Here is a 15135-nt window from a genome sequence, read left to right on the forward strand (position 1 = left end):
AAAAAAAAAAAAAAAAAAAAAAAATCCTTGGCATAAAAACATTCTGGCCTGCCCTTTTGAGCTATAGAGAAAATGAGCGTTTTATTTAGGACATCTTAGGAAAGGCTGATTGTGTGTTTCTACTCTCTGTCCTCAGTGTCCTGCTTTAACAGCTACCAAGTAAATGTTAGCTTCTTCAGTTTGCACCTGATAGCTTTCCTGTCTCTACACGTGGCAGTCAGTAAGCAGACAGCACACACTTGTTGAGTAAGCAGAGGGACTTGTGAGGAATAACTAGATGGCTGTAAGCACAATGTGATGTAGATGGATTCCAACAATCCTAACACTGTAACATGGACTAAGCTGTATGATCTCAAACTGTCTAATCCTAAAAAGCTATATAACATTTTAAGACAATGCATGCAACCCATATAAACCACAATGTACAAATGTAGTAATTAGCCAATTATCATTGCCCAGATTAGGCAACAAAGCATCAGGCCCAGACTAATTCATACAGAGCATATTGTGAGGCTGGGAAGTGTCACCCTCAGTATGTAGGAAGAGATAAATCATACAAAGAAAAAAAAAATTATATGGGACTAGGTGAGACTGAATGGATTTCTAAGGGTCGAATTATTTTCTTAAAAAAACACCTTTTCTTTAAACAATAAAAATACAAAGTAAACTCAAAATAAAAACAATAAATCTGGTTAAACTAATACATGTACTAGAAGAATCTATTTTTTTTATTTTATTTATTTTTTTATTAGATATTTTCTTTATATACATTTCAAATGCTATCCTGAAAGTTCCCTATACCCTCTCTCCGCCCTGTTCTCCTACCCACCCTCTCCCGCTTCTTGGCCCTGGCATTCCCCTGTACTGGGGCATATAAGTTTGCAATACCAAGGGGCCTCTCTTCCCAGTGATGGCCAACTAGGCGATCTTCTGCTGCATATGCAGCTAGAGACATGAGCTCTGGGGGGTACTGGTTAGTTCATATTGTTGTTCCACCTATAGAGTTGCAGATCCCTTCAGCTCCTTGGGTGCTTTCTCTAGCTTCTCCATTGGGGGCCCTGTGTTCCATCTTATAGATGCCTGTGAGAATCCACTTCTGTATTTGCCAGGCACTGGCATAGCATCACAAGAGACAGCTATATCAGGATCCTTTCAGCAAAATCTTTCTGGTATATGCAATAGTGTCTGGGTTTGGTGGATGATCATGGGATGGATCCCCAGGTGGGGTAGTCTCTGGATAGTTCATCCTTTCATCTTAGCTGCAAACTTTCTCTCTGTAACTCCTTTCATGGGTATTTTGTTCCCTATTCTAAGGAGGAATGAAGAAGTGTCCACCCATTGGTCTTCCCTCTTCTTGATTTTCTTGTGTTTTGCAAATTGTATCTTGGGTGTTCTATGTTTCTGGGCTAATATCCACTTATCAGTAAGTGCGAAGAATCTACTTTTAAACTACTACAGTTATTCAGTGAACTTCCAGGTATATAAGATTTTTCACTGCTAAACAAGAGCAACAGAGTAAACCTATTGTCTCTTGTCTAAAATTAATGGAACAAAAAAACACAAAAATATGAAAATCAACAGTTTTAGACATTACACACCAGACAACAAAGGACTGTTATCTTGTAGAAAAGAAAAACTTTTTAAAAAATAAATTTAAAAAAAAAAAAAAGTCTCGTTGCAATCAGAGAGCTAACTAGCTAACTTGCATGATTTCCAAAGAGGTTCTAGGTCCAGGAGGCCAGCAGTCTCTAAGGTAAAGAGACGAAATGGACCACCAGAAGCCAAAATGGCTAAAGTTTACAGAGCAAAATACCACAGAGCAAACAATTGCACAGAGAGATACCAGAGGTTTATAGAAAGCACCTTTTTAGTAGTTTGCTGAATGGCAATCGCAGCCTAAGAAAGAGGAAATTACCCAAACCCTTGAAACATAAAACCTACCAACTACAAAGGAAACAATCCTAAATTCAAATAGAGTTAGGAACAATTTAGGCTCCCAACAACCAGAGGAAACTGCCTCACTCTAGAATTTTGCCTTATAACAATGCAAAATCAGCTCAGAGATAAATGCATTCGCTAGCCTTGTGAAACAAAGTTTTAAAGCAGGACCTGAAAAGGACCAAACTTTTTAAACAACATAACTACATCCTGAAATAAAAATTTAGAAATATAAAAACATTCAATACACAAAAAAATGTAAACTCACAATGCCTGCAATCTAATAAAAAACTGCCAAACAGAAAAACAACCTAGAAAAGGGTCTGGGGGCGGGGCAGGGGGAAGTGGTAAATCACTAACTCAACATAATCTAAAAGTAATATAAATAATAAAACCAGTAAACAAAAATATTAAAATAAATGTAGAACCCTACTCATATACATTCATGAAGATAAAAGCCTTTTTTAAAAGACACTAATCAAATATATGAAAAAAACTAAAAGAAATGACAAACCAGGCTGTGAGAGTGGATACCACAGAAAAATAAATGAGAAGTAGTCCAAGAGTTAGAGAACTATAGAACCATACATGAACCTAACAAAGCTGCTCCTCAACCACTGAGGAGTGTGGAGATAACACCTCCTGTGAGAACTAGCTTCAGTTTGCCATACTCAGGAGAAGCGATCAACAGAGGGAGCTCCTTCAGTCTGGTCTATGGGCATGTCCATGAAGCACTGTATTAACAGGTAGCTGACAAATCCAGAGACATCAAGTCGGTACTCAGCAATCCTCCAGGGTCTCTATTTCACTTCCTACCTCCAGTTCCTGCTTGTGTTCCTACTCTGACCTGCCTCAGTGATGAACTGTGATGTGGAAAGAAAAGCCAAATAAACCATTCCCTCCACTAAGGGATTTTTTGGTTGATTAGTATAACAACAGAAAAACAAATTAGAACACCTACTATCTAGGAAAATGTCCTAAAGTGGGATGGAAACAGCTCAGCGACATGTTTACAAGATCTAATGAAGGGAAGAAAGAAAAAGACATACCTCAAATCAAAAGCATATCTGAGAGCAGGGCATAGTCACAGATGCCTGTCCTCCATTTACTAAGGTGGCAGAAGTAAAAGTCCTAGGCCAGCCTATGCTAACAGCTATTCTAATATAGCCTCAGCAGCATAGTGAGACCCGACATCAGAACAAATTTATTTGATACACCTAACCTACCTAGCATCACTATTTAGCTACCCAGGACACTATTGTATCAATGTTTACACTCATGATCATGTGGTACACACACAGGCAGGCAGGCACGCACACGCGCGCACACACACACACACACACACACACACACACACACAAGCTTCTTCAACAAAGAGTGCTGGAAAAACTCATGTTTTCATAACTAGAACAACAGAATACATAATCTGTCTATCTCATATGACAAAAGTCAATTTAAAATGAATCAAAGCCCTTAGGTAGGACTTTTGTAGGTTTGGGGGGAATTGTTTGTCTGTCTGTCTGTCTGTCTGTCTGTCTGTTTGTTTGTTTGTTTTGGAAACTATAGCTGGGCATGGTAGTAAGCATCTTTATACCAATACTCAGGAGGCAGAGGCAGGCAAATTTCTGTGAGTTCAAGACCAGCCTGCTCTATAAATCAGGGTCCCAGCCAGCCAGACCTACACATACAGTGGGACCCTATCTCAACATATACTTTTGAGTTAACTTTCTTTTTTTTTTTTTTTATCTATTGTTATTAACTGAGGGGGATCACCATGAGGGTAGAGTCCTCATGACATGTATTACTGTAGTTATAGAAGAAATAGCACACCTTTCCCACCTCTGTCACTTGTTCTCTCTCTCTCTCTCTCTCTCTCTCTCTCTCTCTCTCAACTCCTCTCTCCTGTCTATCTCTATCTCGCTCCCTCTCCCACATCTGTCTGTCTCTGTCTCTCTCCCTCTCCCTCTCTCTGTCTCTCTCCCTCTCCCTCTCTCTCCTCTCTCTTCTCTCTTCTTACCCTCCCATTCCCATTTGTTCCTCTGTGACCTCCTCTCTCCCTTCCCTCTCCCAGATACTTTCAATGAGAGGACACTTCTCTGTAAGGTAAGAAGAAAGCCCACATCAAACCCAAACAAGGTAGAACTATGCGCTTGAACTTCTCAACCTCTACATTTGTGAGAGTTTAAACTTTGCGTAAACATTCATTTGAAGATACTGCGTTGTGAAGTAAATTAGTACTAATGTCTCCCTCCTCCTTTGTACCTAGCAATAGGACTAGAAAGCAAATTTTGCCAAAAAAAAAAAAAAAAAAAAAAGACATTTAGGCTATTTACAGCTTTACACTCTGCAAAGAAATTTTTATAATGTATTTTAAGATTGATTTTTAGTTTTATGTATATGAGAGTTTTACCTCCATGTATATATACATAGCCTTCATGTACCTGTTATATACAGAGGTCAGAAAAGGGCATCAGGTCCCTTGGAACTAGAGTTAAAGATGAGTGTAAAACACTATATGGGTGCTGGGAACTGAACAGGGTCCTCTGTAAGCAACTGCTCTTATTAACCTCTGAGACATACATCTTTCCAATTCACTTTTTAACTTTAAATTTTCCCTGTACTTTTCTAAAATAACGTGACTACCTTATTGGCCTTCCATGAGATAGCCCACTGTCCCGATACAAGTTATTTAGTACATCTTTTTCTCACCACAATGAATGACGCCATTATCAAAGACTGAATTTCCTTATACATACAGTAACTTGCAAGTCTGTTCTAAAGACCTTTTTATCTCTTCTCAGTAAGACGAAAGAGGTAAAAGAACAAGTCATTGTTAATTATGATTGCTGGTAATAGTTGAATCAGGACTATTCATAATATGCAATGTAGCTTTCTAAGAACATCCCAAAACTAATTATTTTAGACATTAGGCCTCAGGATACATGATAGATTGTGAGGTTAACAACAAAATAAACCTAACTGACCACTCAGTGATACACAGTCCAAGTGAGAAGACCTCCCCAATGAACTAATACAGCCTTCAAACACTAGCAACCCAAACAAAAGTCAGAGGTCCCAAGTGCTTACCAGGGAGGAATTCTGCCTGCAGAGAGCTTGCCCTTCTGCCCTTCACACAAGAGCCTGTGGGCAACTGAGACTGGATTCTTGATTCCTATAAAATAAAATTTTAAAATTTAAAAAAAGAAATCAGAAATGTTTTCACATTTCTCCACTTTATTTCTGTGGCTATTTCAATAAGACAATTTCAAAATACCTTGCAAATTCTTCATTAGCCAAATGTGCTAACACAGGCTAAACGTGAACACAACACAACTTAAAGGTACTCTAGAGCAGCAGTTCTCTCTCTCTCTCTCTCTCTCTCTCTCTCTCTCAACTGGATGATAATTATTTTATATATTTATTTACCTAATTATTTCCTTGTTTATTTATTTACATCCTGGTGGCAGTTTCCCCTCCCTCCTCTCCTCCTAGTCCTCACCCACACCCCAATACACCTCTCCTCCCTTTCTTCTTTGGAAAGGGGAGGCCTCCCGTGGATATCCACCAGCTTTGGCGTAGCAAGTTGCAGTAAGACTAGGTATTTCTTCTCCTAATGAGACTAGACAAGGTAGTAGAGCAACAGTTCTCAACCTGTGAGTAACTACCCGTTTGAGATTCGAAGGACCCTTTCACTGGGGTTGTCTAAGACCATCTGCATATCAGATATTTACAATTCATAACAGTAGCAAAATTATTTATGAGGTAGCAATGAAAATAATTTTATGGCTGGGGTCACCCTGGCTCTAGGGATACTCTGACCAGAAACTATGAAGTAAGCATTACAATTTTAAACACAGTGGTAATATGGTATACGTTCAACATACATTATGGGAAGAACTACACACTCTGGAAAAACCAACAGAGTCCTTTTCAGATGGGCGAAGAGCCCAACCAGTAAAAGTAAATGCAAGTATGTTGGCTTCCCATCACCCATCTACACAAAAATCCCAGAACATGAGACAGTGAACACACACACAGAGCATGGAAAATGTGATCACCTGTAATCCCAGCCCATGGGATACTGAGACAGGAGGATTGCCACATGTTTGAAGGTACCCTAGTATACATAAGTTACAGGCCAACCTAGCCTATTGAGTAATACTTTGACTTACAAAACAATACAAAAGAATCATGTCAGAATTAGAACTAGAAAAAAAACAATTAATTTTGCATCCTCTGATAACCCATGACCATCACCTGCATGCCAAAGATCAGCTTTGGCATTATAGAGTAAACAGAAACAGGCAGCCTGTGGGGGTCAGTGCAGAGAGCAGCTGGCAGGGATTGATTGGTCCAGATAACATCAGGGGCTGCTGCCAGCAATTAGAGAAATTACTGAGCAGACTTTCTCTGAGGAACAAAGCTTAGTTTACTGGGGCTAGCACTCCTTGTAGCCAGTGAAATACTGTAAACTCTTTAACTCTTAGGAGATGACAAGAAAGAAAATTAAAGAGATGAAATTCTTAGACACTGAGTAAATGAAGCAAATCGCAGACTACTTCATACATACAAACATACATGCATGCATGCAGGCAGACATATTCACACACTGAGTGGATGCAGGAAATCTCCAGCAAGCAGGCTCCAAGCATTTCACACATGCATATACATAATTGGTGGATAGAGCAAACTCCAACACAAACGCAGATTAACGCGCGCGCTTCTTTCTTTCTCTCTCTCTCTCTCTCTCTCTCTCTCTCCCCATATGTGTGTATACATATATATAGAGAGAGACACTCACACACACACATACAAATTTGAAGGATGTAACAAAGTTCCAGACTATCACACAAACTTTACACATATACATACATACACATACATGTATACATATATGCATACATATATACTTAGAGGGTAGAAGGAACAAGGTTTCAACCCCACAGTTCATTTTTTTCTTCCATGGCTTATATATCCCAGCAAAACCTTCCAAGCAATATAAAATTACAACGTGATTATGTTTTAGTTTTTGTCTAGTGAATGACTATGAAAAAAGAATGTGTTCCCCAATATCTTTACAAGAAATAAAATTACTTAGTACAGGTAAAGACACAAATTATTCCCAAGAACCCACAAACATTCACAACTAAGGGACTTGTTATAGAGCAACAAAGTATAAGCAAGCAAGGCAGTTTGTCTTATCCAGTTTCTCTTACTAGCAGACAGCAATTTGCAGTTACAAAGAAAGGAGTAATTATTTTATTATTAATTTTTAAGAGTGGTCTTATAAGAATTTTAAAAGAAGGGGCTGGAGAGATGGCTCAGAGGTTAAGAGCACTCTTCCAGAGGTTCTTAGTTTAATCCCCAGCAACTACATGGTGGCTCACACCCACTGTAATGGGATCTGATGCCCTCTTCTGGTGTATCTGAAAACAGGGACAGCATACTCACATACATATAATAAATCTTTATAAAGAAGGAATCTTAAAAGAATCACAAATCTAAATTTTTATATAAAAATTAGTCATCTACTTCAAAATCTCAGAATGCATATTTACTCATCAGCAATTTTTAATAAATCGTATCAGGAAGCTGAGGGCAAAAATGGGTATAAGAAATCAATCTTTACCAGTCCAGCCTCAGTGAGAGTCACATCAACGAATGATGCCACTGTTCTTGTACCCTGACCTTAAAGGTTCCTAGCTTAATAAGACGGTACCTTTCTGAACTTCAGATTGTTACCTAAGATTTTCTACATTAGAGCCAGTAGTGAAAACATCTCAAACTAGCTTCACCAACAGTTATTTTTCCAAATGTTTTCTAAGGGTGGTGGTCATGGCTGACAGTCTACATCTCTAAGTTCTTTCCAAGGGTGGTGATTGTATCACTAATCTGCTCCAGCAGCAATGGCTGTATTCAGCTTGAAGAAGTTCAATTTGAAGAAGAGTCTTCAACCCAGTTCCCTGGGCTTTGTGGCTGGAGAGGATTATTAATAGGTTGTCTTTCTAGGGAATGTAGAAATGGTCATAATTTGGAACAGGGAGGAATATCTCAAATTGACTGCATCGCCATAATCTCATTTAGTAGAAATCTCTTTGTTACTAAGCTGAAGTCATAGTTTCTTAAATGGTATATAATTTGATGCAAAATCAAAGGTTTTCATTGGTATAAAATTCTTCTATTGATACTAAAAATTTTGAAGTGCAGGGCTTGGACTAGTCCTTCTATTGCTGTTGTTATAATCAGATCTGAGATGAGTTAAGGGCCAAATAGGAAATTCATGCCTCTGAGCTTATTATTAGGGTGTTTTCAGTTATTTTAACTAGAAATGTCTGAGGGTAGGTAACAGAGAACAGTCCAGATTACTTCACATAGTTGGTTTTCAAAAACGTCAAAAATCCACAGAAAGTGACGTTTAATATTATTTATTCACTTGTTGTTGAGACTAGTCTGCTCCTGATAGCTTCCCTGTCTTGGATTCAAAGAAGAAACTGAGTATCTTTGAGATATTCCAGTTGTAGCGAAATAGCCACTAGGCAAGAATTGCCAAAAATAAAAATAAAAAGCCGGGCAGTGGTGGTGCATGCCTTAATCCCAGCATTTGGGAGGCAGAGGCAGGTGGATTTCTGAGTTCGAGGTCAGCCTGGTCTACAGAGTGAGTTCCAGTACAGCCAGAGCTATACAGAGAAACCCTGTCTCGGAAAAAAAAAAAAAAAAAAAAAAGAGAATTGCCTCATTTCATCTACAGATATAAATACTGTCCAAAGAAAGAACACAATTACAGGTTAGGACAGCTTGATTCTGCTGAGACAGAGTAGGCTAATCCTTAATATTCCTGTTTCTCTAAGTCTGTCAGATGACTCTGGTCAGAAGGCTGAAGACGGGTGCTCCAACATGTTGAAGGGACTGTTGAAGTGATCAGCGGTCTTTATAATTGGCTAAGTTTTGGAAGCTGTGTTAGGCTTCCTATATATTTTCAGTTAGTATCAGTCGTTGGATTTCTGATAGGGTTGAAAAACTACACAGTCTCCTAGCCAACCCAGGCTTTTTACTTTGAGAGGAACAGATTGAGAAGATGGTTTTCAGATGGCATTCAATTTAAAGCCAAGACATACCCAGGTGCAGAATTAGTCTTTTAAGTAAGGATAGATGACCGAGGTTCCATTTAATTAACAAAGATGATGGACTACGTGCTAGGTATCTTGTCCTTTATAAATTACAAAGTAGTAATAGTTGTGTTCAATTATATCTGAGATAAAATAAGTCTTTTAATTGGACAGAAAAGGGGAAGTGTTGCGGATAGCCCTGTAGCTAATTATATTTGATGTTAATTCCGTTCTCTTGTGAGAGGCTGTGAACAAGGAATGAGTCAGCACGCAGGTGATTTTTCTGTAAGGTCCTTCCCACCTTAATGTATAAAATAAAGGCTAGAGCAAGGGATTGGGCAGAGGAAGAGGGGAAGGTGGGGCTGAAGGTTTTGGGAAAGAAAGGGAGAGGATAGAAGAGGAGGAGGAAGAAGAAAAGCAGAGCAAAAGCACGTGGCCTGGAGAAACTGCAAGTTCTAAGGAGTCTCATAAGCTGGGGAAGATGGTAGTGTAGTGGTAGATCTGCCCAACCTAGGTGCACAGCATGTAATCATATTAATTGAGTTGTACTTTCATTGCCCAGGCTTATTTGGGTTGGAGATTTACCACAACACCCACGTGTGCATTTGTTTACACATATACATCTATTATTGAATATTCCATGTATGATTCCATCTATGAAAGAGAACATACATTTTTTTTTCTGAGATTGTGTGACCTCACTTAGTTCTAAACATTCTAATTCCATCCATTTTTCTGTAATTACAATTGTTATCTGTTCATCTGTTGAAAGACTACTCAGTTAATTCCGATTCTCTGCTATTCTGAGTAAAGCAGCAATAAACATGGGCTACACATATCTCTGTGGTAGGTGTGGACTTCTCTGAGTATAAAATAGCTGGGTCATCTGGTAGTTCTATTTTTAATTTTGAGAGCTCTCCACACTGATTTCCATAATGGTTGTATTAACTTGGACCCCCACTGTGATTAAGGGTTTCTTTCTTGCCACATCCTTTCCAACATTTGCTGTCATATTTTTTGTTTTAATATTAATCTTTAATCTTTTTTTACAGTTCAGTAGTTACCTCCCTCCCGCTCCACCCTCCAACAGTTCCTCATCCTATTCCTCCTCCCCACTGTCTCCAAGAGGATGTCCCCAACCCCTAACCTCACCCCTCACTCCCACCCCACTAGGCCTCCCTACTCCCTGGGGCCTCAAGTCTCTGGAGAGTTATGCTCATCTTCTCTAACTGAGACCAGACCACACAGTCCTCTGCTGTCTATGTGTCAGGGGCCTCATACCAGCTAGTGTATGCTGCCTGGTTAATGGTTCAGTGTCTGAGAGACCTCAACGGTTAGGTTAGTTGAGACTGCTGCTGTCATATTTTTTAATGATAGTCATTTTGATTGTGATGAGGTGACATCTCAAAGTAGTTAAAATTTACATTTCTTGGACAGTGACTGATACTGAACACTCAGTTATTGGCCATTTGTATTTCTTTTTTTCTTGAAAATTGCAATTTCCTTCCATTTACTAATCAATTGACTGTCAGTTTTATTTCCTTGGTTTAAATTCAATTCTTTGTTTATTCTGGATATTAGCCCAGTGTAAAGTGCAGCTGGTAAATATTTTTTACTATTCTACAGACAGTAAATGTCTCTAATTCCAGCACTTAGGAGGCAGAGGCAGGCTGGTCTACAGAATGAGTTCCAGGATAGCAGAGCTACACAGAGAAACTCTGTGGGGGTGGAGAAGAAGATGAGGAGAAAGAACAAGAGGAGAAACAGTAGAAGGAGGAGTGGAGGAGGAGGAGGAGTAGAAGGAGGAGGAAGAAGAGGAGGAGGAGGAGGAGTTATCATCATTTCTCTAAGCTGTTAATGCTGTTTGCTGTTGACATTCCATTTGCTGTCAGAACACAGTCCAAGAATGGAGCCATGTGAGAGGGATTTTAAGTGCTTGTGAGAAAAGTCCAGAAAAACAAGACAAGAGTCTTGTGACTTGAGGTTCTTCAACGTGGAACTAACTGTTCATGGAATGTGGTTCCATACTCCTCCCAGGTATAGCAGATGGGAATGAGTTTGGTTTAAAGTATTCATTACAACTGGATATTGTTTTTTGTTTGTATGCCTGTATGGAAAAACGTGTTTGAACTGCATGCATTTTGTTCTTGTGGTTGTAGACTTTATTCATGGAATTCTTAACCTAGGGAGTATAAATTTTCTGAGGCTATGAATAATGTTGACTATCGCATAAGACTTTAGCTGCCTCATTTTATCTCCACTCTCCCAGGTTCCACTGCCTTTAGAGTGGTAAATACTTTGCTGTATAGAAACTAAGCCTATGTATCAACAGATGGTCCTACACAAAAATAAAATTTCTGTACAGGAGAGGTATAGCAATACATTTCTAGGACTGGGAAACTCTCAGCACACTCTTCTTGTGCAGAAACCTAACCAGGCAGGGAAAAAATTCTGGAGCCATTTATTCTCATATTCATGACAATTTGCCATTTGTCTCTCTAAGTTACAACAGCTACAAGATATAACTTAGGTACTAGTAGTTCAACTCATAACATGTTTACCAAACTAGCTCAAGGACCTGAGCTCAAGCCCTAGAACTCGCAAAATACCAGCCATGGTAGTGCTGGAGGGCAAGAAGGTACTAGGCAGGCAAATACTTGAGATTCCATGAACAACCACTCTAGCCTACTTGGCTAGTTCCAAGCCAGTAAAAGACTCTGTCTCAAAAAGAAGGTAGGGGGTGCCTAATGATACCCAAGGTTGTGCTCTGGCCTCCACAAATGCAAACATACATGTACCAACACATACACAACTATGCACATATGCAAACCATGCACTCCCATGCACAAAAAGATAATAATGGGGTGGGGGAACTCATACCAACAAAGAAATATGCTAATGGATGACATATTTATCCTTTTTCATAATCTTACATGGTTTTAATTTTCACTTTATACTTGAATTGCTGACTTGTTTAAGTGCACATCTTGCTTCACAGCATTCACTGCTTCCTTTTTCTACACCTAGTCTACGGGATTTTCTCTATTACTTCGCATACCTCTAACTCATATACTTTTTCTTTTCTTACTTGATTCCTTCTTGTTCCCTTTCCTCATTCCCTTCTTTTTAAATCTCTATTAGTAATATCTTCTCTGAGATTGATTACAGTTGTCAAAACTATAAAAATAAGGGAACAACATTAAAAACTATATAAGAGAAAGTACCAGCTTACCTACAAAGACACATACATAGAAATGCTGGATCTCTAAAGAACTTAAGTATCAGGGATGCAAAGGAAAAGAGAAGGAGGGAGGAGGGGGATATTCTGTTTCATTAAAATATATACATTTGGCCAGAGATGACTCACAGGAAATCATGCTTGCCACACACTGCTGAGGAACTGGAATAAGCCCTAGAAAGTACACACACACACAGAAAGACGGATAGTGTGGCATGCGTCTGCAGCCTCAGTGTTCCTATGGGAATGAGTAGAGAGAGGAAATCTGGTAAGAAGCTCCTGGGACAGGTAGCTTCCTGTGTGCAACATGACAGGATCCATGAGAGACCCTTCCTAACCCAAGTGGAAAGAGAAAACTAACATGTCAAAGTTGTCCTCTAACCTCCACGTGTGCACAGTGGTGTACACGTGCACGTGCTCACAGACATCACACACATAGAATAACATTCGCTTTTTAAAATAACCACATTCACAGAATATGTCTCTACTACATCAATAACCTAATTTTTACTGGTTACCAAGGAGGAAGAGGGTCAGAAAGTAAAAAATAAAAAGTAAATTTTATCTGCATCACCTGGAAAGTATTAATAATGTTATCTTTTGTTTTGGTTTGGTTTTTTCTGAGACAGGGTTTCTCTGTATAGCCCTGGCTGTCCTGGAACTCACTCTATAGACCAGGCTGGCCTCGAACTCAGAAATCCACCTGCCTCTACTTCCCAAGTGCTGGGATTAAAGGCGTGCACCACCACCGCCCTGCGTTAATACATTTCAAACTGCAAAGTTAATAGACTATTCTGAATTAGGCCTTAAATGCCTATAATCTCTTTAAGGACCAGAGAAGAGTGATGTACTTCTAACCAAACTTGGACACAGACTGCTCTGTTTAATCTGTTATATTTGCTTTTTTATCTTTGTTGTTGTTCTTCAGGACCGTGCAGAAACTAGGCAAGTGATCAATCAAATGAGCTACATCCCTTACACTGGCTGTTTTCTTTAATAACTTATATCCAAGATCTTTATGTTCTTAATTTAGTAAAGGTTTGCTTCAACATTCCTTCAAACAAAAATGAATAAAAATATGGGATTCCGTGTTGAAAAGGATGAAATGGAAACAGCCTCAGTTTTCAGATAGGGAACTGTGTCATACTGCCCACGTACCACTCAGTGCTCCAACGGCTCCGAAGTTTAAGGACTTTCCATCCATTATGCTGGCATCACATTCAATCTCTCCTAAGAGATTTAGATTAGATCCTATTCCTGCATTTGTAAAAGGAGAATCCTAAAAAACAAAAATGAATTTAAATACAATTAGTCTTAAAAGAGAATTAATTACTATCAGTCTATAAGTCCTTCTAAAACACTAGACGGTAAGACAATATTTTTCAAGTCTCATGAAATACCAGTACTTCTCTAGTGACAAATGTCAAAAATATTATGAGAAAATTAGAGATCAATATATTTTGTAGAGATTAACACCAAAATCAAAGAGAGAAAATCAAACCAAATCCAGTACAGCATAAACAAGTGCATCTATCAGGAGCAAGAGGGATTTCAGGAAAGCAATACTGATTTAATATCTGAAAAATAAAGTCAATCAAAATACCCCATGTTAATGAAATATAGGAATCATGTGAAGAGAAACAGGGAAAGGGGATTTAACAAATTACAGTGCCCTTTCATGAAAACAAAACTCTAAGTAACCTAGAAATGGAAAAAAGGTCCTTGCCAGGATAAAGGAAACCTTCCAACCATCTAAAGCTAACACTGCAATTAATGGAAAGGGGGAAAAGACTGAATAACTTCCCCTTAAAGGGCCCCTGAAGAATGAAAACCCGGAAAAGACTGACTTTATCAACCTGGATTAGACTTCAGGGAGTCTAATGCCAGGCGGTTCATTGTCAGCATATTTAAAGCACAGTACAATTTGGGGAAAGGTTTCTAGGCAACAACCAGTCCAATCAGTCCAATTCCAGGCACCCAAGAAAGCTTAAGGTATAACTACATAGAGACTCTTTTACAAAGTACATGTGACCATAAGGGTGTGTTCTATAGTTAAAAGGCCTAGGATCTACTGTGGTCTCTGACCAGTAGGATAGAGGTCAGCAGGCCATAAAGTGCATATGACATCTCACCTAAAGATGGGTAACAGTCTAGGGAGGGAAGCGTCTGGCATACTCATTCTGGGTAATTTGGACAAGATCTGTCTCTACAGAAAAAGTAGGTAAGGTCTGCCAACACAGATAGCAAAAAGGTCAGCTGGTTCTTAACAAAGTCCACTCTCAGCTTTCTGGATGGAATGCAGGGATTTGATTTTATCTCCTCCACTGAGGAGATACCCTTGCATGGTTAACACTCCTGGGTCTCTTAGTGCTTCTCTGTGAGAACAAGGACCTCTGTACCCCCAACATTCCCTAAAGTCAAAAGCACAACAGGAATATCTATTCTCACTACTTCTTACTCAACAACATTCAAGACACCTTAGCAAATCAATTAGGCAAGGAAATGAAATAAAGAACAACTAAGCTAGAAAGAATCAAGAAACATCTCTATTTTTAAAATGATCTTTTTAGCATGCATTATCTGTATAAAATGCACCTTCTATCTCTCCATCACCTCTTTGATCCTCTCCCTCCCACCACAATATAGTTTGGGGGTGGGGGCGGTTGGTTTGTGGTTTTGGTAAGTGTTGGTCTGTCAGGTCTATCCCACCTGCTACCCCACCACTACCACCACCACTAGCCACACACTTTTGCTAAAGCTCACAATCCTACCATCCCTGGAACCCATTACCATGTTGTAACCCTATGAAAGACACTCCATATCCTGTACTCTTCTTAGAAGAGTCCCCAGAAC

The 15135-nt window shown here is 39.1% G+C and overlaps 1 protein-coding gene across 8 annotated transcripts in view; it reads right to left on the bottom strand.

The window, feature by feature from the left end:
- Tasp1 (taspase 1) overlaps positions 1-15135 on the bottom strand; it is a 222321-nt gene that overhangs the window by 149605 nt on the left and 57581 nt on the right. For all 8 annotated transcript variants that reach the window (XR_002376878.1, XR_003835952.1, XM_029474096.1 and 5 more), the window contains exons 5-6: positions 13441-13561; positions 5026-5110 (exon numbers count right to left, since the gene is read on the bottom strand). Coding sequence is in view for 6 of the 8 variants with exons in the window: in XM_029474096.1 (XP_029329956.1) it covers positions 5026-5110; positions 13441-13561 (206 nt within the window). In the remaining 2 variants the exon portion in view is untranslated. The remainder of the gene's footprint in view (positions 1-5025; positions 5111-13440; positions 13562-15135) is intronic.

Source organism: Mus caroli, chromosome 2 (genome assembly GCF_900094665.2).
Source record: "Mus caroli chromosome 2, CAROLI_EIJ_v1.1, whole genome shotgun sequence".
NCBI classification, from domain to species: domain Eukaryota; kingdom Metazoa; phylum Chordata; class Mammalia; order Rodentia; family Muridae; genus Mus; species Mus caroli.